The sequence below is a fragment of the Eurypyga helias genome, unplaced genomic scaffold (genome assembly GCF_000690775.1).
Source record: "Eurypyga helias isolate BGI_N326 unplaced genomic scaffold, ASM69077v1 scaffold4289, whole genome shotgun sequence".
Taxonomy (NCBI): Eukaryota; Metazoa; Chordata; class Aves; order Eurypygiformes; family Eurypygidae; genus Eurypyga; species Eurypyga helias.
In genome coordinates, this window is record NW_010272560.1 from 1 (window position 1) to 27,034 (window position 27,034).

Below are 27,034 nucleotides of genomic sequence, written 5' to 3' on the forward strand. Positions count from 1 at the left end.
ACCATTCTATGATTCTATGATAAGAGATGTACAACCCTAAATTGTGTTAATCAGTTCAATCTGTTGATTGATGGGAAACAGTTGTCAAAGGAACTGTCCATAATTAACAATGTCTTATTTGGCACCACTTAAAAACCATGTATTGAAAAACAAGGATAACACTAATTATGTCACTTATTACATTAAGATCCTTGAATCCATATAAGAATTCCTGTTTTGTTAGCATGTCTTCTCCAGAGCTAAGGGATACCCAATGAATGAACTAGCAAAGCAATCCTCTTTCATATAACAGGGCTCATGATTTATACTCTTTCCACATAAATTAAAACAGGACTTATCGGCAGGTGTTCAAGATACTTAGCTTCCCATAGTTTTTCATCTAAATTAAAGAAAAAGAACTCTAAACAACATAACATGCCAAAATTTGAGTAAACCAGCTGCTCTTGTATAACAACAAGTTTAATCTTCCCCACCTGCTCAAGTTATTGAAAATGAGCAGGAAAAAAGAAAGGAAAAAAAAAATCTTCTCACCATGAATGAAATTTAAATACATCAACGAGCATGAGAACTGATGAGAATGTTAAAAGACTGAGGTTGGTTTAGCTTTACTTATGCTATAAATAAATTACTGTAAATTTACTGTTTCGTAGTCCTAATTATTGATTGGACTACCATAAATTTTGCGCTTCATATCTGAAACAATGTCAAACAGCAAGTTAATGAAAACAAGCTGCTTCTCAGATATAAGCATTTTTTTTCTTGCTTTCATTTTTATTTAACAATTCTATAGTTTTAGACCTATGAGTTTAGCATATTGAATAACTCTATTACTGTTTTGTAAATTTAAAAACTTCTAAATGTTCACGTGCAAAGAGAGATGAAACATCCTTCTTTAAGGATTACTTCAAAGAAACCATTCTTTTTCTGTTGTCTATAAGTAAGCTTATACTTAGTTGCTGTCTTCTCTTGTCTAAAATTCACCTACAGGCTCTGTTACTTCAGGAAAGACTCCGATCAATTAAGAGAAATATAATGGTGGTGTTTCTTCAGTGCTATAACATCCCCATGAGCATATGAAACTACTAGAATGAATTTACTTGGCTAGATAGCTGTCTAGCTGTTTTTCTTGCCAGAGTGGGTAGATTCTGCCTGGTTGTCTCAGTCAAGTAGATAATGTTATTTGCCAAAAGAACACGTGCTATATGTAATGAGTTATAATTCAAGAGAGTCTCAAAAATTCGCTCATCATGAAGGATAATCATTAAGCACAAGTACAGGCTGGGCGGAGAATGGATAGAGAGCAGCCCTGAGGAGAAGGACTGGTGGGCGAAAAGCTGGACATGAGCCGGCAGTGTGCGCTGGCAGCCCAGAAAGCCAACCGTATCCTGGGCTGTATCCAGAGAAGTGTGGCCAGCAGGTCGAGGGAGGGGATTCTGCCCCTGTACTCTGCTCTGGTGAGACCCCACCTGGAGTGCTGCGTCCAGCTGTGGAGCCCTCAATATCAGAAGGATATAGACTGGTTGGAGGGAGTCCAGAGGAGGCCACAAAGATGCTCAGAGGGCTGGAGCCCCTCTGCTATGGGGACAGGCTGAGAGAGTTGGGCTTGTTCAGCCTGGAGAAGAAAAGGCTCCGGGGAGACCTTATTGCAGCCTTCCAGTACCTGAAGGGGTCTAAAAGAAAGCTGTGGGAGGGACTTTTTACAATGACATGTAGTGATAGGACATGGGGTAACAGTTTTAAATTAAAAGTGGTGAGGTTTATATTAGATATCAGGAAGAAGTTCTTCATGGAGAGGGTGGTGAAGCACTGGAACAGGTTGCCCAGAGAAGCTCCAAGGAGGAAAGGAAATAATTTAGTTTGCTTACTGCGTGCACAGTAGGAATTTGGGATGCCAAATCCCCCAGATTATGCTTCACTACTACATTTTTTTCATTAAAAGCACAGTAAGAACAAAAGCATTATACTGTGTCACTCACAAAGGGTCTTACACAAATGTAAGCTTGAAAAAAAAAAAGCAGATATGCAGAAGTGTCAGAATGAATTACATCAATCATTAACTTGAGAAAGACGACATTGGAAAAAAAGTGGTATGCACTTAGAAAGCAATCATTCAGTTTCATTCTATTTTGAAAACAAATGGCTGTTTTGTATACTTCTAAAAAAAAAAAAGACAACTCACCTTATTGTTTTGGACATTTTCATTTTCTTCAAGGGCTTGTCCTCCTGAAAGCTGTAATCAAGAGAACGTCTTCCCCGAAAGTGATATGAAAATGCATTAAACTGTCCTCTAGTTCTACAGTCTGAAATTAGACAAGAAATTACACATTCTAAACTACAATATAATTCAGTAGTTATGGTATTGATATAGTTTTACTGTATCATCTGAACTGGCAAAGCCAATTCATACATTCAGCCTGATCCCTCTGGAATCAATGTGCTGGCAGCTGAATATGTCTCAACAATACATGTAAGCCAACTGGATGCACAGAATTTGATTATTCACACACCAGCTTTTTGGTATGAAAAAAAGGAATAAAGATTATTTTCACAAATATATCAGTGCTACTTCAAGTATTCTTTTAACTTATGAAATAACCACTCTTTTGGCTTTTAATTCTTTTCTGCATTTAGAATTGGATAGTTATGTATGGAGGAAAACAATGATAGAAAAAACAGCCTGTTGCTTCCTCATCTTTTCCAGACATTATTATTTGTTATTTTTGGCCTTTGAAAGAGAATCTTTAACTAAATCCTGGAGAACATTTGCAGATACACTTCCCTGGTTGAACAGCCCTGTTTCAAATTTGAGGGATTGGATGGTATCACCAGTCACTTAGATGCTAAGACCCCACTGTAGTGAAAGCCTCAAGCCTGAGAATAACCATGACAGAAATCTTCTCCTAAGATCCTAAGAGGATGTCTTCACAGAGTGAAGTATGTCTTTCCTTCAAGTTCACTTTATTTAGACTTCCAAACACAGTGAGTATTTGGAAGAAGTCCCATTTGAAAAAGAAAAGGAAAACAAAACAAAACTCGAAGAGCATTTTAGAGAGGAGACAATGAGAAAACAGGAGTTTTCTCATTTCTGTTCACAGAAGCTTTAAAACAAAAAGTTATAATGAGCCAAACCACAGCGGGAACTAACAGCATGTTCAACTGTTAGAGAAGCAAAGGGTCTGCTAAGAAAACAGAAGGGAAAGCTGAAATACAGAATCCCATGGACATGTCCCAGCTAAGTCTGGTATAAGCCATTACAGTAACTGAGCAGGAGAAGTCATTTTCCCTCATGTTTCTGTTAACTTGCACCACAACAGATTTACTCAGACATTCAATAACATTTTATAAATCATTTTTCTGAAATTTCACAGTAGCTATATAGAATTCCTAAGGTATTAATACAAATTATTTCATAAGTTTCAAGTTAAGAAAAGAGGCTCAAAACACTGTTGAACTTAGTGACTTGAGTAACAAATGTAAAGTTGCTCCGTGATACAAAACTTATATGGGAATAATTATCTTGGACTACTTTCAGTTGCACTGGACTTTAAATTAGACTATCACCATTTTTCTGTTAGGAAAACTTAGTTTGTCTATGGCTTAATATCAATCAACCAAGTGGGGGGGGGGGGGGGGGAACCCCAAAAAAACACAAACACCCAAAAAACAACCAAAAAACCACCCAAAACCAAATCATACCAATTGATTTTCAATTCAAAAGCAATACCTACAGATAATTTTTTAACACAATTTATCCAAACAATTCTCCTTCTTTTTTGTTTCCTTGCAGCTTGTCCCATTCTTGAGTAAATTTATTACCTTCCTCCTATAATAACAGCACCAGTAAAGAATTAGATGATATTTACTGCCAACATATTGTTCATTCTTCTTGTGTGTTCTGCTGTTTCTCACATAATCTTCTTGCTCTTACAGTTAAGAAACCATAAACTCTTTCAGATGGGAACAGACCACTGTGTCTGTAAGATACTTGGCATGATCACCCTTAGACACTTCTATATTTAGTATGATGAGAAAAGGGGTCACACTCTGAAGGGCCACTGAAGAAAAAACTAGATTTGGTCAGAGAAATTTTTTTCTTAAAGCAATCTGTTGCTTAATGTTTTCCTGAGTGTCAGGAAGCAATTTGTGAAAGTTTTCTGCTATCCTCCTTCATTTAATAACAGCTAAGGCCATCTCACATAATAGAGATTATGGTTTTTGACACAATTAACACAACAGCCCACTGATTTTTTTATTCCTAGGTTGGTTTTAGAAACAGAGGTCTGAAATCCTGGGAAGGTTTTATCACCTCAGACTGGTAAATATGAGAACCATATGTTCAGTGGCAGCTTCAAGTAGACAGATCTGACATTTCTGTAGTTTTTAAAGGCTCGAATATGTCAACTTGCCAAATGAACAATTCCTGCTCTTGGGTTCTGTTTCAGGTACAAGGAAGAGGATTCTTACTGCTGAGAGGTGCAGGACAGAATGCTCTAGCTTTCAGAAAGCCTAAACCAAGAGGTTTATATCTTTTTTTTTTTTGTTTGGAGTTTTTTGTTGGTTGTTTTTTTAATGAAAAATACCTTAGCAGCAGTAAAGTAGAAAAACTAAGCCTAAAATTCTGCTTTTTTCAGCATACCTAAAATATCCCCAAAAAGCTACACCCAATCCAATTCGTTTTATGCACAAAAATTAGATGTTCAAAAGCAATTTAAGAATTCTTCTTCTCTATGGACATTTCTTCCGGAAACTAGGCATTGCTACGCTGCAAATGTCAACATATCCATTTGTATCTGGAAGCCATGTTCACATCTACATAAAATCCCATTTCCCACAAGGTTTTTTAAAATACACCTATGATGTAAACTGGATAGAAAAAGCCCTGATATTTAGAAGTATGGAGCACTCAATTTGCAGTGAATCACCTCTCAAAATCTGGGTGAAGGTGAATTAATCAAACAGTAGATTAAACCAAAACAACTTGAGATACTAAGGGACTCTAAAGAAAAGCACATAAAATGTAACTATTCCTTCTATTTGACAATACTTAAATTGTCTGAGATTTATTGTAGTAAATTAAGTTGCTGTTACTGTAAGCATTTGTACGTATCTAAGAACTCCTAGTTGTGTCTGTGGGAGCAGTAAAATGGAGGAGACACAATGAAAATGTCTGCAATGGCAAAAGATTATTTTGAGTAGATGTTTTGATAAAGCAGCTAAATAAAAATTACACAACATAGGAAAAAAGACTTCTCACCCCAAATGAAGTCCTAACTCAAAATATAGGTAAATGTATATGTTGGTCTAAAATCCATCACTAATCTGCTCAGACTGGAATGGATGCATTTCACATAAACATTATTTAAACTCCTGGACAAAAATAATAGTATAGAAGGTAGAAGATAAAGTGACAACCCAAACCGTCATCTCCCAGCTGAAATACTCAGAAATTCTAATAATAAAGATGCTCTCTGTAGTTGACCTCAGAGCTCACAGACTGATGCTACCAGAACTAGAAGGCCCAGACATCGCCATAAAAGCAAACACCCAGAAACAGAACATGAACATAAAATATAACTAAAATTATTAATATATGGTTAGTGATAACCTAAAGACGTTTTAAAATACATCATGTCTTCGTGATCTGAATTGGTTTTGGATGGCCTTCAGGAACATAAAGGAGAATCATTAGGTTCTGGACACCAAACCAAAGCACATCCAATCTGCCCCGCAGAAAAATTAAACAGGACTAGGTAGAAAGTTTTGCAGCTCAAAAACATGCATTATGATTTTTGAATACAAACATCAAATAGCAGTGAGAAAAAGTTATTTGAGACAGACTAAAATCCATAGAAATTTGTAAATTTCAAAAGTAAGGACACTAAGAACTGACCTGCCCTTTAAACTGTGAAGATATCAGTGCCTTAGAAAGGCAGTAACAGCCCACAGGGAAGAAAGAAAGGCTCCAACTGCCTAGTTTTGCACAAATCACTGAAAAACCTCCATCAGGACACTTTCCTAACCCTGTTTCCATAACAGTCAATGGACATTGACACAGGAAGAGATAGCAGCCTGAATTGTCCTCTGGAGACACCTCCTTCTCTACTGCCTGCAGTGGGACTTCCAGAGGCTGGGATCTTAGATCTGGGGACTCATTCAGGAGTTTGGGATTAAACCCAATGAACGACAAGCTATTTCTTCCCTGTTACTTTTCACTAGGGATGACAAGTACTGGCATAAGACCCCTGGTAGCAAAGACACAAAGCAATGTCATAGATTAAGTTTCCTTATTTTAAGTTTATGAATTTGAACTGTATTTTACTGATCATGGAATCCCTAGAAAGAAAAATTATTCTGTTTGGATAAAATATAAATAAAAATACTGATTCATTAAAATTTGCAATCATGCAGAAATGCTGGACTACATTAAACGTACTTCTATTCAAAGAAAAAGGATGTAGTCCTTAAAATTAGAGACCATGGAACATTATTTTAGTAGCTTGGCATAGTCTGAAGTGTTATTAAGCTATTAAACTCTGTCTTTAAATGTAAAATTAAATGTAAAAGATTTGAATGTAGAAAGCAAAAATAAATATGACATGACAGAAGCAAATGACAAGATATATATAAAGAGAGAACATGTTTAGGCATAAATTGCATCATTTTGGTATTTTGAAGAGTTTTCAGTAAACAATTTCCATTGTCACCGAAGATGTTGCCGTCCCACACTGAGACTTCTGTTAACATTTCAAAATGTTCGTCTTCCACAGCATTTAGTGCTTAGCCCAGTGTTGCTTAGTATTTTCACTGAAGATGAAAGGGCATAATGAAAAGTTCATGATAAGATAAAATACAAGAAGTAAAAGCCAGACCATCTTTTACTCTAGGATTAGGGTACAATCATTAAAACAAATAGTTGTTGGCTTTCTAGATGCAATGCTTAAATCAAAGAGGTCAGTACAGAAGCAGGAGATGGCACAATTGATGGTCTGGTTTTAAAATACAGTAATTCATATGTACTCAGATTCAGATTGTGTCTTAACTCTTTTAATAAAATTTAGTGAGATTAAAACATGTTTAATCATAATTTGTCTAAGGCTGTTTTCCTGAACTGAACAAAAAAGAACAATCTACTGACACAAGAGATAAGTTGATTGCTAACTGAGAACCAGTTAAGAAAAATCCCCTCCCTAAATCAGGTGACTCTTACGAGGATGACTTGCATCTTCTCTGAATCATTTCACCTGCGTCATTGACAGAGAAGAATTTTTCCATTTCAATTTACAAAAAAAAAGTGACACTTTTAAGGATTCACAATGGAAAACATTTCAAATTTACATATTTGGAGTATAACTATTTTTTCATTCGAACCAATATGTCTTTGCACCTAATTTCTACTGTTTGTTTTTTTTTTTTTTTTCTAAAGCACAATCCTTGTCAAAAAATGTCTGGCATAACCATAACAGTATGCTTACATTTGAGGGAAGAGAGTTTTATAATTTCTGTGTCTTAAGGTCAGTACTGAGATACAAAGTCAATAAGAGTAATAGTCTTTTTATTTTGCACTAGAGAGCCTGAGAAAGGCACCAAAAGTTTCTTGTTCAGAAAATCTGAAGCTTGGAAGTTCTTTGCTCAAATAAAGAGCTGCCGTAAATCTGTAGTAATTCCTCACCATCTCTGACAAGACAGAGAACGGTAGAAAGTGAAGGAAACCGAAAGAAAATCTTGTCTACCTCAGTGGAACCCCTTCTTTTTCCCACCATAAACTAGTAATTCTGTTGTATAATTCGTTACACAACAGTAATTCGTTAACTGAAATCTAAAAGTATTCTAGTATTGTTATTATAAAAAGGAATAATGCTCTGCTTTGTAAGAAATAAATACTAGCTTAAATCAAGAATTCTATGAAGTAGCTTTTTGTAACTAAGAAGTTTTTTTAATCTTCATATGGAAAAGTATTTTAACTTGGACAAAACAGGAAGGATAACAAAAACAGATGTGTTTTTCAACAAAGCTGGGAACAGCTGAACATATGGGTCACTTATTAAACACGTAGAAAGGGCAATGAACACTAATATGTATTCTAGAATTTAGCTTAGGATAATTTAAATTATAAAATACTCAGAAGTATTTTAAATGTGGGGAATGGTTTTATTTTTTCTTTTAAATAATAAACCATAAGAAACAAAAAAAACCCCAGAATATATTTAGCTTAAAGAAAATACTGTTCCTAAACGTATGCTGCTATATGCCCCCCACCTCTGAGTAGTGGAGAGTCCCTAGTGTCACAGAAAGATATTTTTTTAAATTAATTGCTTAAACACCACAGAAAATGTCACACCCATTCATCCACGCAAGAAAGCAGTTCAAGCCATGCATACTTCATTCTTAGTTCATTAACCTCTGCACAGACTTCAAAAGAATTCAGAAGCAGGGCATACTCTCAGGCAATTTTTTTAAAGAACATTAGTTATTTACCCTTTCTTTTGCTTGGCAGTTGTCTAACTGTACTGCATCCAGTAGTACTCTCTGGTAGTAACATTCTTGAATGAAAATACAAGCTAGGCTGTTGCATGGCTGAATACCCTAAAAACTTTCCAAAGATAACATCTGCTCTAGAAGGCTCAGCTTTCTCAGAACAGCTTTACAGTTTTTCCAAATAGATATAATTAATGTATTCGTGAAACTGTCTGCCAAGCTTCATGAACCATGGCAAAGTGAACTTATACTGAACTAGTAGAACATGATTTATTCCCTTACGTTAAAGTTTTTGAAAAGTGACAACTGATTTTCTCTCAAGGCTTTTGGCATGTGTCAGGGTCATTTTGTAGAGATTATGGAACACTTTACCATTACCATTACAATGCATCAACCATATCTAGAGTTTTATAAGATATTATCATCTATTTGGGAATGGCAAACCTGGTAAATATTGTTTTAAAAAAAAATCGCATAACCTAAAAACATGCCCTTGTAAAAATTAGAGTAAGACCTGAATGAAATTATATAGGAGGGAAATTGTACAAGATTTCATTGAAATCTAAAGTATTTATTTCTCCAAATCTCACAGAGGTAACTGACATTTTGAACCAAGTCTTCCAAGGAAGCATCTTCTTAGACACTGATTTATTGTTTAAAGAGTTGTTTACTGCACTAGAAAATACAGGTGTCAGTTTAAAAAGCTAAACTGTCTAATGACTTTGAATAGTAAACCTCTATCTACATTTTAATTTTTAATGATATATGAATTTATTCTTATGGTAAAGTCACACCAGTCAGAATCCTTCCTCAGTATTTACGGTATCTGTGACACATTGAACCAAGATCCTCCCTCAGTTTACCCTTCACCTATTGTGCCCCAATCTAAACCACAACAACTATTGCTTTAAATTCTGAGCTATATCACCAAAGGTCTCTCTGTCATCAAGGACTATTGTATCTTACAAAGAGAGTTACATGGACACTGGTGGAAGAGTGTTAGCTCTCTCAGAAATACAGTCCACTGGTTTTTATTCATGTGTATCTTTTAACAGAATATTGAATAGCCTACCCAGCAGTAGTAAACCTATGTGAATCAACAGTAGAAAAGATGAAGAATACAGATCCAGGCACCTTTCATCAGCAAATCTACAAGATACTTGTATTGAAAGCTAGGTTCTTACTAGGTAAATTATAAGGTTCTAATAATCATCAACTGATAGTACTATTACCCTCTCTGATAAGCGCAGGGTGTTTTTACACTGGTGTGCTGGGTTCAGTCAGGAAAGAGTTAACTCTCTTTACCGTGGCTGTAAGGAAGCTGTTCCTGGATGCAGAGAGCAGCACTGATAAATTCTCAGCTGGCACTGGGCAATGCCTGCACTGAATTCAAGGTCTTTCTCCACTTCTGACCCTGCAGCTGCGTTCCCAGCTCTCGCTGTCTCGCTACAGGCAGTGCTGGGACACACAGTTCAGGCACCTGCCCCAAACTGACCAAGGGAGTATTTCCATCCCATAGTACATCATGCTCGGGGCAGAGGTAAGGAGGGGGTCCGGGAGACATTACTCTGTCCTACTCGCTTACTCGTTTACTTCCTGGCACCTGCTAACCCTCTCCCTGACTCCTGCGTTAGCTGCTTTGCTAACTCCTGTGCTGGCACGTTCTTGAGGGAGTTGGTGGGTTTGTTTAGTTTTCAACTAAACAACTGCGGCTCTCGGGCTCTCTGGGTCTGACTGTCACTTCTCAGCATTTTGTTCTGCATTGGTCAGTGGGTGGTGAGCAACTGTATCATAATTGTATCATATTGCATCATATGTTTTATTTTCTATTATTTTAATTACTTATTAGTAGTAGCACTTGGATATATTAATTTAGATTTAATTAGTAAATAGTTCTTATCTCAATTTTACGAGCTTCCTTATTTCTTTTTCCTCCAATTAGTCCCCTCCACTGGAGGAGGGGAGGGGGATTTGTGACAGCGGCTTTGTGGTATTTTGCTAGCCGGACTTAAACCACAACAACTTGGTAATATGTTTTGATGGCAATTTCCAGATAATCAGAGTTCCACAGGGTAGTTCCCAAAATTCCTGAATATACTTTTTCAGCTAGGGCATGTCATTTGAGTTTTGTCAAAAGAAAGTGATAACAACATTGAAAAGGAGATCTCAATAAAGAGAGGTCATTGTCCTCTGAAGTATTTTGTTGCTGACACTACTGCAAATCATTCTGCAAATCATTCTGCAAATCTGTGTGATACAGAAGATTCTTTTGGGAAGGGATCTTCTAACTATGTTACAGACACAGTGAGGTCTGATGTGATGATGGCTAAAGAGAGGCCATGCAGACAAGCTACATGTGAGAGAAGCCAACACACATGCTACCAAGCAACATGGGATTCTCAGTGCCCTGTGCTTCGTGCAGCTAAGTAAACCCTGTTTCTGGAGAATAAAAGGTTATTTCTGAAGAAAAACAAGTCACCCACTGTCCTAACTTTTGAAGGAGAGGGCAATGAACAAGAATATTTATCCACAAAAGGAAGAAAACACGAAAGTAACATCCAATGCTCAAATCTATGCTATGTTTAGTGTGTGTCCATTTAATATAAAATATGGAACGATCACTCCCTTAACAAGGGTTGTGCTCCAGATTTGACTTTGTAGTATCGTAACAAAACCAATAGTCAAACATCTTAAAATAAAATGAAGAGACAGAAAGTGTGCATTAATACACCCAAATCCAACTATATACAGACCTTCACAGCAATCTTGCCACATCCTGAGGTCCAGTTTAGGAATATCTTCACAGCTACTATATCCATGTGGGAATTCAGCCACCTTAAAGACATCATGTTGAACCCTGGTTATGTTGTCACCATTGTCACACAAAACTCTGGCAAGAGATGTTTGCTTGATCTGAGTGAGCTGAGCAGGCGTGAACACACCCGGGTTCTCATACCATAACCTGTAATCTCACAGAAAAGACAACTTTGCTAGTGAAAAAACAAATCACAGAGTTTTCCAGAGATATTGCAATACTGTATTCAGAAGGAAATTCATTATTCCATAAAACCTGTTCTCAACTCTCAACCTGTTCTGAGGGAGTGATCGAGATGCCAAAATGTAAGTACTTGGTGTAACTTCAGCCCTACTTGGTGTCATGCTGACACTCTGACTTCAACAAATCCCTTGACTTATCTTCCGGTCCCATTTCAATGTTTTGCGTATCTCTGGACATCTAAAATGGCACTAGACTACCACTTTTAGGGTTCTTTTAAGGCAAACACTAAAATAACCATAGATTTCTTTCTCCAGGCAACTTTCCTATGGGTATCAAAAAAAATTGATAGAATTGCTGATATTGGAAGATTTATTATCAAGATAAGTGAGATTCTTAAACTTACTAAGGAATTTTTTTTTCTGTAAAACTATTTTAGTGACTATACTAATTCAAAGGAAATACTGTGGTTTCAAATAAGTTATTTTTCATAACAAAAGGGCTAAAAGTATGTTATCAATAAAAAATAAAAATAATATGAGGAAAACAAAGCCAGCCCTTGCAAAGGAAAGTATTTTAAGCTGCTGTCCAGGATTTTAAAAATTTTTAAATTATTCTAACATATAAGAATCTATCAATGTGATATTGTTTATATTTCACAAACTGTGAAGTTATATTCCTGTATCGATAACTTTTTTCCATTTATTCAAATAAATATTAACTGTGAGGCTCTTTAAAGCTTATGAAAAATCAATAATATTCTTATACTGAACTTATAAGAATGATCAACAAATTTCATTTTACCTACTTATTGTATCATTTTCATAAGGCATTGGACACTGACCAATGAATTTCCAACCACTGTGATCAGAAAAACAGATTCTGAAATTTCCATCTTGACATGAAGTTAAGCTCCCTTCAAACATCACTCCTTTTCACTGCACAGGCACATTTTTTTTTACATGGTTCTGGAAGCTTTGATCCTCTGCCCATTGTAAAGGGTTTTCAAAGAAGTGAGAGTTGCTTTCATTATGTCTAATAATATTTTATTATTTGCTGACATGTTGCTTCAAATATTTGTATTCTTTGGGCAGCAGAATCCTATTTCCTAAATATTCAACGTTTTTCTATAGTTTCCTAAATGCTGTTTCAGAGGGGAAAAAAAAAAAAAAAAGGCTTTTGCTGAAAAAATGCAGACACACAACAAAGCATTAGCGTTATCCTGTTGTGACACAAATAGGTACTTGTCATCAGCAATCTGGAGCTCATACTGCATATATTTCTCCTTTTAATCCCTCTGCCTCCAGGCATGAGTGTTTCATGTTTTACAGCTTAATTTTTAAACAGATTTTTATGTTAAAAAGTTATTTTTTAAAAAAAGATACAAAAAAAGCTTGCGTTATTGACTACAGAAATAAAACAGACTGCATAGTGTCTTAAGTAGCAATTTTATATCTTACATAAAGTAAATGACATTAGATAAAGTCAATCACATATAATTTCCTAATCTTTCCTCTGTTTGCCTTTTACTAGAATGCAACTAACCAGCATAAGTTTTTCTACTCTTATTTCATGTAAAAAACAGGATTCTAGTCACAAATTATGTTAAAATGAGGGAAATGCTGATTTTTCATGTTCTGAACAAGTGTGCTGAAAGTACCCAAAGGAGATCTGGCTGCTAGAACAATAGCAATGAGCATTTTCTTATTTCAAGAACCATAGAAACTGAAGAAGGGAACTGAAGAAGGCAAATTGCTCATAATGTGCACATAAAGTAATTTAAGAACAATTATCAAATTGTGTTCTTTGGGATAACCTGCCTGCTTATCGGTGCACAGACTGCTTGTACTGAAATACATATAGGAGCTATATACACAGAGTAATGCTTTTCCAAACAATGCTTCAGTAATGGAGATGGTAAAAAAAAACCCCAAAGTCTCAACGACCACAACTCCTTTACCAATAAAACAATTAAATAGCAATGAAAGGAGATGAGTAACATCTCAGAAAGGTAAGTGACTTGAATAACTGGTAAAAGGATACTCATTAATTAATACATATAGGAGCTATATACACAGAGTAATGCTTTTCCAAACAATGCTTCAGTAATGGAGATGGTAAAAAAAAACCCCAAAGTCTCAACGACCACAACTCCTTTACCAATAAAACAATTAAATAGCAATGAAAGGAGATGAGTAACATCTCAGAAAGGTAAGTGACTTGAATAACTGGTAAAAGGATACTCATTAATTAATTTCTAGCTCCCAGTCTCATGCCGAAGCAGCATGTGTTGGCTGTGGTGCTTTGCGGAGCTCAATATGACTTATTCACTACAAGAAGTAACAGAATTAAAAAATAATCATAGCTGCTAACAACGTTTTAAACCTGTATTCTTCATCTTTTCAATTATTTATTAAAATCATAAAAGAAAATCAAATGCAGCTTGATTTAGAAACAAGATACTGCAACTGTTATTAAGCATCCTCAATCAAAAATTATGTTTGGTTTCCATGATATTTCAATTTACCTGTCTCCATCCCGAATACGCCTAAACTGTGTGCTTAACAGACACATCAAAGTTGGCCCCAGTCGGCTCCCTGGAACTAAGTCTTCTACCATTAGAGCAGGAAATAGGTCTATGTTCAGTGGGGAACCATACAACCTACAAAGAGAAAAACACAAATATTTAATATTGACTATTTTACATTTACAAAATAACCAGCATGTGGTAAAATTAAGAGTAACAGATATGAACAACTCACAGTAAAAACAGCAGTGATAGTGCTACATCTTTTGATAGGCAAGAAATCCTGAAATAAAGGTTGTATACAAGAGTAACAATACGGGGGTCTGCAAGTCTACCCCACAATTTCCTTCCTCTGAGTAGCTTTCTTCTGATTTCTTAGAAAAGTTTCTTTTTCAATAGTTTCCCTTTCCTACTCTGTACACTTTTTCTTTCACCGTAATTGAGACTAATTCTCTGCCTTTGATTTTGTGTAGATAAGGGGTGGCAGGTAGCTGAAGACTTATTTTCAAATACTGGTGCTCTAAAGAAGAGCAGATTACTGGTAGTGAAAGATACCCTCATGAAAATACAGTGAACAATAATCCAGTTTCATTTAGCGTACGGAATGAATGGAACACATGGAACCGAACATGTAAGTACTTGTGCAAGACTGATACTAAGTATGACCTTACACTGAAATAACATTCATATTTAACAGCATTTACAAACCCATATATTTCAAACTAATACTTTAATGAACACACACAGCATATATCGCATATATATAGTTCTTAGTGTTCACAGAGATGTAGAAGTGGAGAAATTATCTGCATGTGAGAATTTTCCACATCTGTTTCCTGGTACAGATAGAAGTTTCTTTTAAAAATCCCTTTACCCCTTTCTTAACAAATATTTTCTTCCAGGTAAGACATTTTGCTACTAATTTTGCATGCACATTTAGATAATTGATTGTTTTTCTTCACCTCAGGCTCACCTGCTAAGTTTCTCCCTGATTTCAGGATTCTTAATTTCATTTTTCAGATCTTCAAAAGTCTGAGCTGAAGAAAGATTACAGTAAACTCTAAAATCATGGTAGGGAGGAATTCCATGATCTCTGCCTCTCTGAATATTCATAGCTGCCAGATCTAAAGCCACAGTACGTGCCATGGAGAAGAGTCTTTCTGTTAATTCTGTATTGAGTAATTGTGATGGGACACGCATCTTACCAGCAACACCAAACAATCCCCTTAGAAGTGGATCAATGCCTCCTTCATTTACAATCCGAAATGGAGAGAAGAATGCCTTATGAAGAGGTAGATGGCCTTGTGGAATAGGTTCAAAGTTTTCATCCAGTCGATACAGAAAAGGATTAATGAGTGTGTGACCAAACCTAAAAGCGGCAGTTGCAAACTCATTAGTTATGCCAGAATTAACACTGGGATCATAACCCTTATATTCGCCAAGCATCTTCATGCCTACCTCTCCAAAGATCTTAGGCAGCCAGTGGCTAAATGTTATGTGTTGCATTTCTGCACCAACAATTTTGCGTGTTTCATGATAGATCGTGTCACCATCCCAGTGTGGATTGAGTTTCAGTAGCTCTGTGGCAATTCTGTTGTGTTCTCTAAACCACAACGTGTGGATGCTGGTAAGACCCAGCTGTTCATTAGAACGCTGATCACCAGCTAAAAAGCAGGGAATTGGGCTCTCATTTTCATCTCTCATACATTCTGTTGGTGGACCAGTAGCAAATGGAAGGAGGGGTTTGCCAGATCTCTGTACAATGCCCTGTCTCAGAAGACCCCTTTGACTTGCTAAGTCTCTGATTTCTAGTGCTTCGTGGTCCGAACTGCCATACACGTTGGATGCGTCGATGTATGAAGTCAACTGGTTGATCTGTTCTCGTGGGTACACAGAATTCATCAGGAGAGATGTCATGCCACTTCCACAAACCGGACTGGAGCGTACGAAAAACATGCAGCGTGCGCCGTTTCGAACTCTGGGATCATTTGGGGGTATCATGATCGAAAAGCATGGAGGATCATTTGTACAAACTGAACTGCAATGCTGACCATCCGAAAACCTGGCCTCACTTAGGGCAGCCACGGTGAGGTCAAGGTCATGGTCAAGAAACTGACCCCACTGCATGAGCATGTGAGTGTACTGGTCATCAGGGGTTATCATTTCCGTTCCGATCAGAGTAGTTGAAACCAAGCGAGGCATTGGGAGTGCGTAGCCATTAGAGAGCCTCTTGGGTTCAATTCCCCGAGGCAAATTAAATCCATTTTCATAGACTGACTTTAACAGACGTTCAAAGGCCGTCAGAGAAGCGCCCCACATGGGATGCTGAAGGTTGTTGCATGTTCCATCGTGTGTCCTGTACTTCTGGTGGAAGCACATATCCGAGCAGTTGTTCACCCTTCGATGGGCTGTACAGCCTGAGAGATTAGCTATCAGATTCAAGTACTGTGGGGATACAAGGTCATTATAGTGATAACCTGAAACCAGAAGAGAAAGAGAGAGAAAATCAGAGACTTCATAGACTCATGGTCCCCACAGATCATGAATTCATTCGAAATGTTATTTTACTATATTGCATTTTCCTCCAGATTAACTATCTCTATTGTTTAAAATAATAACAATAATAACAATCACATACGTATATTAGAGCATTAGGTCATTTGAACAACCACCACTATTAGGTCTGGAGGGAACACTTTGTAAAACGCCAATTCAAGTACAACTTTTACAAAATGTTCACAAAAGAGACTATTACTTTTTTGCTCACTTAAAACAGCATGGATGTTTTCAGAAATAAAAGCCTCATCTTGTGACAAATGGGAGATTTTACCCGTGTTAGTAAAAGCATTTTAAAAACTGTCAGTAACAATTAAATGGATTTCAAGACTTTATCTTTTGAGACTTGATAAGTCACTGAACATTACCATTATGTTTTGCTTTATTACAGCAAAAGTTGCAGAATTTTAAGACCACAAAAAAATAACCACAGGCAATACAGCTAAACAAAGGAGTGATCTCTAGGACAAGTGGTGTGGAGTAACTCACATTCACATTACCCAAAACTAGTTTCTAAAGAAAACTGGTGTTTGTGTAACACTTGGCATAGGTTTCCTCTGCAATCCACACCATTCACCTCTGGGACTACAACCTACTTATCGCTTTCCTGCATTTTTTCTCAGTTCATAGAAAAATAATATATACAAAATATGTACTGTAATGCATCAGAATTATGTTTTCATAACTTCAAACTACTACTACGTGTTGCATCATCTCTGCTGTGGTATGATGGCAAGTGGAAGGATTGAAGACCATCACACCTCCTAATATAGTGTTGGGTGACTGCAAATAGCAGAACAGTCAGGCTGAGCCTTGCCCACGCTGCCTATTAGGAGTAATTCCAAAGGTGATTTTTTCTTAGAAACATCTGGGCTTCATTTCAGAAAAAAAAAAAAATTAATTTGGGCTATACATTAACATCTTGTGCAGACCAGTCAAAATGAGTCTGTAGAGTGTAATTTTTGATGCTGAGAAAGACATCCCTACTGTATCCATTGTGCAACAGGAGCAGGGTTCCTTCAGGAAAGCTTTACTTTGTTCTCCTGGACCAAATTTTTCACTTCATTTGAAAAGAACGCACTCTGTTCAAGAGCATATCACAACCCACAGCCAAACACAGCAAGCGGACACAACCAGGAGATTCACTTCAGGTAGGCCCTGCTGATCCAAAGCATAGACACACCTTGAGTGATTAATTGATATACTGCGTGGATGACTGACGCTCCAGCATCCACGAGAGACCCCAGGTGGTAGAATATTTGGTAGTGTAGATGTACTTTTAGCCAACTAGGAATTATACACCACCATGGTTCTTGATCTGGAAAGCTTACTGTCAGGAGTAAGAGACCAAGCAGAATAAAGGCAGAAGGAAAAAAGGAAATGAGTGTACAGGGGTGCTGTGTTCCCATAGGCTCACGGGGTTCTCACCTTGATGGTAATCACTCAAGAATATGAACTGAATGCAGTTTGCAAGAGGTTGATGCAGGCTAATCGCACACAGTTGGGAAATGTTCATTCAGTCTTGTGCTCAGTCCCCGCAAAGGCACTGACCTTCATCTACATTCAACACATAAATGTGTGCTAGACACACTGGCTCTCTGCCAATTTCTACAATGCAGGGCAACTTCAAACAAACCACCTAAAGCCTTTCTTTGTCTCTGTCTTGAAAGGGACTGGATTGCTCATAGCAGCTGAGCTGGGACAGGACCTGTGCTCAGTCAGGGGATCTATGTTTTCTCAGCCTCAGGCTACATGTACTCCAGTGGTTACAAGACAATGCAAAGATATTAGAGACCTAGTGCTTGCACTAGGCAAAACCAACCTGTTTTTGTAGACATATATAGATTATTTTATGAAATACTCCAGACTAGGGAAAAGAAAAACAAACCACAGAGCAAAACCAGTAAGTGCCACTGGGTACTGCAGCAGAATACACTCTTTGAGGATATTATTGATAACATATTACAATATGCTGACTACTAGGGCAGTTTAATTCTAAAAATACACCCAGAAAGCATATCTTCTTTATAATAACACTCTTAAAATGATCTTAATTAATCATGGAGTTCTTTCCTTATAATCATTATTCATTCAACCTTTACATAAACATTTGTCTGCTGTGGTTATCCTGGTGGCCACCCACATTTCTGAAATCAAGTTGTGAGCAAAACTCAACTATGAACATTTTGGGTGGAATGACCTTCATTACCAATTTAAAATAAAAGGTTCAGCTTCTCTGTTTAGAATTTTCAGTGGAATGGAATTTCTCATCTACGGATTAGATTTGATGGCTTTCTGAGCAGAGTGGAGGCTGCCATAAATACCAGTCTCAGACCCCTAATTACCCCTCGCGCTGTAGACACTAATTCTGGATCTGCTTTCTAAAAGGCTGATTAGAAGCTGACTACCTCAATTCACATAATACTAGCTATATTTTTTTTCAAACTGCAAGACAGATAACATAGAGCCATAGAAATACTGATTTCAAGGGACCTCTTACCCAGACCAAGCTTCTGCTTGAAGGGGCTGTCTCCAGCACCGGATCAGCACAGCTGTATCCCTCTCTAGAGCGCTTGAAAACCTCCCAAGACTGAGACTCAGCCCTTCTGGATAAGTTGGTCCAGTGCTGCACTGGTCTCCTGGTGAGAAAGTGTTTCCTAATATCCAGTGTGAACCTCCCAAGCATCGATTTGTAGCCATTCCCCTTGTTACAGTCTGGCACTGCAGAGGAAAATTTGGCTCCATAGTCTTTCCTTCGGATATTCCAAGATTTTACATTAAAATATCTCTGAATGGGAAATTGTCAAGTTTCTCAACTGTTCCCAGTGCAAAAGTGTTAAATTACACCTTTCATTGGGCTCTGCATTTTGAAATAAACCCAAATAAGGCCAAATACAAGTATTAAAATCTGAGCATTAGGCTGTTTAAATGAAAACAGATTATTTTTATTATTTTAGTATTCAAGTTTCCCTAAAAGCCAGGTTTCTATGGATACTGTAGGGCTGAGAAGCCAGGTCTGCTTGTGAACAGAATTTCCAGTATTACAGGAAGTTGCTTGATTTTGTGTTCATTAATTTGTATTTTTATACTTTAATGCCAATTTTTGGTAAACTTTAAGTGACTGAATTTCAGTGTTCCAAATCCTAGGGAAAAGTCATCAAGCAATTCTCACACATCAAATTTCATATATTCCTAGTATTATGTAAAATATGCTTGCATATACAGCTAATCAGAGAACCAAATTAAATTGGGTTGCTCTTATAAAACAGAAGCCTTCAAAGAATTCTGTATGAGTTTTTTTGGTAAACTATCCATCACAGATATTACTCAGCTCTAATAATTAGTTACAAGCTTCTTTTACTAGCAAATGTTACAGTACTTCACAAAGCTTGCAGTCTTTGGTCTTATAAATAATTGTCTAGTTCACAGTCGGAGTTAAAGTTTTCGGAAGCTACAACAAATACTCAATTAGAAACTTCAAAAAGAATATAATAAGTAAAAATATTTCCCGTAGATTTTCAGTGTAGGTTTTGGCTATGTGTCAAGTCTCAAAAGCTCTCCTGAAAGTCTATCATTATTTCCAAATGCTTCAATCCTATGTCTCAAGCCTATCCACACACATACCTACACACATTAGTTGTACATGCTCCAGCTGGACTTCATGAATTTGAACTAGGACTTCAATAACTAAAAGGTAGAATTATTAAACCTCAAATTTTTCTGCTATTTATAAAAAGCAGCAGAAACTGTATTCCTCATTACATCATATCAGTGTTAAAGGAAACAATTGGCTTAGTTTGATACACAGTTAAAGAACAAGAGGCAAATAATTCCTGGAATACTATTGTGGTACATACCAAAACCCTGGTTTGTACAGTATATAAATCCTTCTTGTTATATCATCTTTTCTCCTTGCCAAGGCACAGTGAAGAAACACGAACAAAATACTAATTATTTTTAATACATAACAGAAAAGTCTGTTATGCTATGAAACTATGGTCCTCATGAATTAACACACAGGGAATTAACAAACAGGAAGTATTATGCACTTCCATTATACCAAATTTGACCAGTAGAAGAATCTGAACATGAATTTTTCCCTAATATGTCAACATGCAGAGAAATAAAAGCACTCCACTCTGAGAGCTCAGTAAAACCGAGTTACACAATAACGTAGCAATGTGCAAACCAGGGACTGAATTGGGCAAACGTATATATTTGGTAAAGTTTTGCAAAGTCAAATACTCCACTGATTTGAATGTAATGGTTCTGCAACTGGAACCCAGACCTGAAAAATGTCTCTTGAAGTATAATGACTTATAAAGGTAAATACATTTTAACACAGAAAAATAAGGAAAGAGTACTGACTTGTTCCATTCAGGTCAACCATTAGCCCATCTTGCACATGATCTTGAATAAGCTGTAATGTCCTTTCAAATATTTCCCCAGCTCTTGCTTGCTCAACAGTGTATGGATCCCTTGGGTATCGAAATAAGGCTAGCAAATCATTTGGAGAACGAGGACGACTGATAGATAATTTGAAAAAACCAGTAAGTGTACACAGGAGTTACAAAATAACAATACTGTATAAGTCAGGTAAACATTCAGCAACATGATTAGTACATACCTTGGTAACTCATCTCAAAATGGAAGGCAAAAAAAAAATTTTCATAAAATAAGCGAACATTAAACATTTAGTAGTAATTAAAGTAGACTCTTAATACACATTATATCAGCAGAAAAACTGCTGCAGCGAACAGAGATCTCAACATGAGTGTTTAAACAAGAGCAGTTCTTACACGTTAAACTGTTAGTATTCCCAGACCTAACCAGATGTTTACAATTTGAGTAGTAAAATGGCCTTTTGCTTAATAAATGTTCCATTATTTCTAGTTTATGCAAAATTAATTTTAATTTCTCAGTAAGAAAAAAAAGAGGGATACCTGTCAAACAGATGTGTACGTGTTGAATTTATTGCTCTGTCAACAGTTGCAATTGCTTCCACAATTGATGTTTGTACAAAAGGATCTCCATTTCGGCTGACATTAGGGACTACAGAAAAAGGAATTCGTGTGTTATTGCAAAAATGGCCACACACAAAAAGATACTTCTATAAAACAGAGTCTAGACACGACATCATTTCAGTTGTACAAAGTAAACCCCTGTTCTTTAAATATTAGTTCAACCAAATATCAAGTTCTTAACCATTTTGCAATTCTAACAAAGCATATTACAGTGGAGTGAAATTCAGTTAAAACAAAAGTTAATTTAAAAGTCAGATTGCTTATAATTCTAAAACAAAATAAAGTGAGGATAAATGCACACAGCATTTAACTGTCTATTACTTAGTCCTATAACTTCAAGCAAAGAATGGCCAAAGGAAAAAAAAAAATAATTATGAACGAGTTTTTTTCTGCTGTAGTGTATTAATAGATTTCAGGTGTTGGTATCAAGAACCTGACCTATATCCACTGAAATCAATGCAAGCATTCCCTTTGATTTCAATTAGTACTGAAAACAATGTAAGAATTTAAGAGATTAATAGGAATGTGTTACAAGTGGAAAATACAGAATTATATTGCCCTTTAGAATGCATGCATTACATAAATTCAAAGACATTTCATAGGGAAATTAATAAAACACAGAAAAGAATCAAATTTTTAAAAAAATGAGCTTACTCATAAGAAATGCAGATTAGTTTTAAAGGGCTATAAATATTTTATTTACTTTTATCACTACTTTATTCCTACTTTATCTAGCTTTTAAATACTTCATTAAATATCACATGCTTAAAAGATATTTTACATCTCTGCACAATACTGCAAACTCAGTAAACATAAGCCCATTCATCGGCCTTTTTATACAGTACTCAGTTGCAGCTGGATGTTTGTACAACGTATCTAAGGCTAATAACCTTCCTTTCAGTGTAAACCAAGAACTACCAGATCCAGGGGCAACAGCTAACAATTTCCAGAGTGTGTTTAGATTGGAAAAGTCACACAGGAAGGAGGGTAAAGTAGGGAAAAAGTCCAAAGCAAATACACGGGAATAAAATCAGCAGATGTACAAAATCAGCTGACTTAAAACCAGTTGTTTGCAAGATTTTCATGACTTTTTTTTTCTTTCCTAGGCAATATTTCATTATTCTTTCAAAACTGGCAGCTTATGCTGTGTCTATATGAGTTTTGGAGTCTAGACCTGTGTAACCAAACTTAACCATCTATACTGTCAAATAAGAGTCCCTGGCACTCTACAGCTGTAGCTGAAGCTCCTTGCTCTGCCCTGAGGCCAGCTGCCTTGGGCTGCTGACAACATGCTTCCAGCATCCAAAACCGCATGACCCTTTCCATGGCAATAGCCCCTGACCCATCCTAATTACCCATCCTAATTATCAGTTGCTCCTTGCTCAGCAACTTCATTTTCATAGTATCCACACAGAAACTTCATCAGATAAACTACTTATTTTAAGGAGAAATATCACTTACAGGTTTGCTACCCCCATTTTAGTTGTGTGCCATAAACCAACTTAACACTCCCAGATTGCAGACTGTAAAAATCCGATGACTGGGTACCTTCCCTAGTGCTGTCTGTCACAGATGTAATCTCAGTGTTCACTTCAGATACATGTTTTGCAGACCTTTCTTTCTGATTAATGGTACACGTGGGCTGAATTGTAAACCATGGTGAGACGTTAACTATACTGTACTTTATTTTTGTTTAGACTATTTGCTTTTAGTAGTTCTCATTTTAGACTGATAAATATTAAAAGGTAAAGCTCTCTGCAAGCCTTTCATACAGCAGCTTTTTTTTCTTTCAGGGGAGGGGAAGGGCTGAGAGGAGAAAAAGATTTGCAAATTTTTTAAGCAATAAAACATAACCCACAAAAATCCTGCATTACACTCAACCCAGAGATTTCTACAAAACCAAGGAAAAGGACAAAAGAGATGGCAAAAGAAAAGCATCTTTAAAATAATATCGAACCTTGCCAGCAAAACCTGCCCCCTCCCCCCCGCCGATAGTATATACTTGCTTCATTCTGTCTCAATAAGACAATATTTGTATGCATTAGGAACATTCATAAAGTATCATCTTTTTTTTTAAAAGAAATGTTGACATACAAGTTTTTAGGCATTTCTGGCTATTAATCTTATCCAGATAGCAAGGAACCAGTACTTATAATCTGTCTACTTGTCCTTTCTTCCCTGACAGCTTCATTCTTACAGCAACCACAGACAAACAGTATGATATGCCACTAGTTCAGTTTTAAGGAGAAACATCACAGTTTCAGACTGAATGCAGATTAATCAAAGGTACTTTCACTAAATTTAGATGTATTGATGCTACAATTTACAAGAAAAATAACCACACTACAATTAAATACTGCAGATCAGCTAGTAGTTTGTAAATTATTTATGTAGCTTGATAATTTCAGATGAGAATGAGCAGTTGGCACCTGCACTAAATGAATTAAAATGGTTTCCATTGGGATTATAGTTTAATTCATGGTTTCATTTTCATAGCTCTTATTGATTTGATGTTTTTTTTTTAAAATAGAAAAAAACTTTTTTTATGCATCTCCAGGGTAGCCAAGAATAACTGATTTTTATGGACTTCCTTTAATTTGCAGGCTTCATACATATAGATGACACCTTATCATAGAATGATTCTCAGTCCTGCAATTTTTTCTCTCAGAAATCATCTTCACAGATTGAAGAAATACTATTTCTGACAGAGGAGAGGACAGACTGATAGTGTACTAAAAGCAACTTAAGCAAGGGAACATCATGGTCTTATTGATACCATGTTACTGATATCACGGTAATCAATGCATTAGAAAAATCACTAATATATATTTAGGAATTTAATAAACAAAATACAGAACATCAGGCATAAAGCTGTGAAACAATATACAATAGGTTAAAGAAATCACTGCTCAATACTCATTTTTCAGTGATACAAAAATATTGTGTCTTATTTTCTACCAAAAGAAAAAAAAAAAAACCAACACAACAAAAAAAACCCCCCACCACAAACAAACCCAACAGTTTTTCCTTAATATTTTCCATCAAAATGTGTCTGAAAAATCAGTAGTTTTACTCAATTAGCCAGAGAACCATTCGGGTCAACCTGTGTAACAAAGTTATTCCCTTAGCCTCTTGACTGCTTTATTACCAACAATTACGTATTAATAATTCATAACTATTATTTAATACTATTACTTTCAAATAATTAGAATAAGATCAAATATTCTCCTTTTTTTTTCTGTTTGTTCCTTTAGCTTCTTATGATTGTTATGACTTTCCTGAATCCTTTCACAATGGTTGCAGCGTAATTTTCAACCAAGTGCTGTAAGTGCCCCTTTAAAGATGCCACAGGACTTTTTGTCAAGTTATCCCTAAAGATTACACTGTGTATTCGACTAGCAAATTCTAGAAGGTCCAAATAGCATCTCAAGAGGAAAAGGGTATGACTAACTGGAGCCCAGAGCAGTGTTTGTTTTGAAGCTTAACTCCTAGAGACATTTTGGCTGACATATTCCCATCTTACTCACATCTGTAAAGATAACTGCCTGAAATAAATGAGTGGGAAGAGAGTGAGGATTGTGGGAGAAAAAGAAACTGAATAAAAGAAAGAATTTAACATTTGGTTAACTTTTTTTTGCTCTTACAAATTAAACAATTAGAATAAAACTAATAATCTAACTCATACCTCTGATGCATAAACCTTACCATTAACACTAAGCACCATACTAACTGAGGAGTACCCTATGGTATTCCGGGCAACACATTCATATCGACCTTCATCAGCCGTCCCAACATCACGAATGGTAAGAAATCCCTCTGGACTAACATGAAATTTTCCACTCTCAGTTACCTGTACTCCATCCTGCAGGAAAGCACAATGTTTAGTTATTCTAACCATGCTTTGTTTTCAAACCTGAATTTTTACGTTATTTTTCTCTTTTATTTTTAGGTTTTATTTTATATTTCTATTAAGTATGCCAAGAGAATAGTCCAATAGAATAAGATAAACTTACACAAAAAACTCACACGCTGTTACACTGACAAGAGGAATTGCATATACTTCTAAACTGTACAGTGTATTTCTTTACTTTTTAAAGTACTCAGTATTATAAATCAAAGTATTTTAATATTTACAGGTCCTCACCACATAAAATTTAAGATCCATAAATAAGATAGAACTTTTGAGAACATATGTATTTGGTTTACTCAAAATTAACCAACTCAAAAAGATCTCAAGAGCTTTATATGCATTGATTCTTCATGTGCTATGCATTTAGAAGCTATATAAGGTACATTAAAGTACATTTTCTAATGCTCACTAATTGAAGAGAAGATAATCATCAGGAAAACTGAAGATCAGTATTAGCCACCCATTAATTGCCCAGTAACTCTGACAACAACTCTAGCTAATAGTTTGGTATAACAGTTATTGTACCGATAGAAATCAAAGCCACAGAGAGGTTAAAAAAGGGTTACTAAAACATGTCCCAGTTGAAGTGTCAACCAGTGTCCAAAGGCTCAGCAATACAGTAGTTTTTATTGCTTCATATCTACAATAGCATTGAAAGTGTGAATATTAATAGGATATTATCACAGAACTGTCACTACAATACATAGGCCTTTTAAGGCACACATTATGAATTTTAGCTAGTCTGTATAATGATTTGCATAACCACATATACATTCATATATAAAAAATTCAAGTTTATTACCTATAAACATGCTCTGTATTAAGATTTGCTGATCAAACTTATGTATTCAAAGTAATGTATTCAAACACCAGAGCAAGCAGTAATTTGTCAACAGCTAGTTATGAAAAGATGGAAATGCCACGGCCTTTCTGAAACAACCAAACAAAAACTAGTACCTTATTCCATGTAATTACTGGCTCCGGCTCTCCCTGAGCGCTGCATGGGATCTGCACGTTTGTGCCAACCTCCACTGTCATGTCACTGGGAACACTGGCAAATACAGGAGTTACTACAAAAAAAACAAGTGATACATTGACAGGGCATGAAGTTCAACTTGTGCAAAAGACAACCTAAAGAGAGGTCAGCACTGTTTATTTTTTCAATTACTCAACATTTCTTAATTGTGCTGGTTTTAGTCAGGGAAGAGTTAACTTTCTTCACAGTGGCTGGTATGAAGCTGTGTTTCTGGATTTACCCAGAGAAAAGTACTGATAAGGTGTCTTTTTAGCTGGAGCTGGGGAATGCCTGCATCAAATTCAAGGTCTTTCCCAGCTTCTGATACTGCAGCTGCATTCCCAACTTTCTCACTACAGGCAGTGTGGGGGACACAGGCCAGACAGCTGACCCAGACTGACCGAAGGGGTATTTCATTCCATAGTACATCACGCTTGGTACATAAGTGGGGAGTGGGCTGAGGGGCCATCACTTTTAACTCTTCAATTAGCTCCTTAACTCTTTGGCTAACTCCTTTGCTGGCTCCTTAACT

The 27,034-nt window shown here is 36.3% G+C and overlaps 1 protein-coding gene across 1 annotated transcript; it reads right to left on the reverse strand.

The window, feature by feature from the left end:
• Positions 1-2,179: 2,179 nt before the first annotated feature.
• LOC104502567 (peroxidasin homolog) lies at positions 2,180-26,557 on the reverse strand (the record flags this gene model as incomplete). Its single annotated transcript, XM_010159148.1, has 8 exons — positions 2,180-2,300; positions 11,229-11,437; positions 13,998-14,132; positions 14,971-16,474; positions 20,922-21,079; positions 21,497-21,605; positions 25,283-25,439; positions 26,445-26,557. Coding segments are annotated over 8 exons (2,506 nt in total), but the record flags the coding sequence as incomplete, so codon positions are not given.
• Between the last annotated feature and the right edge of the window lie 477 nt (positions 26,558-27,034).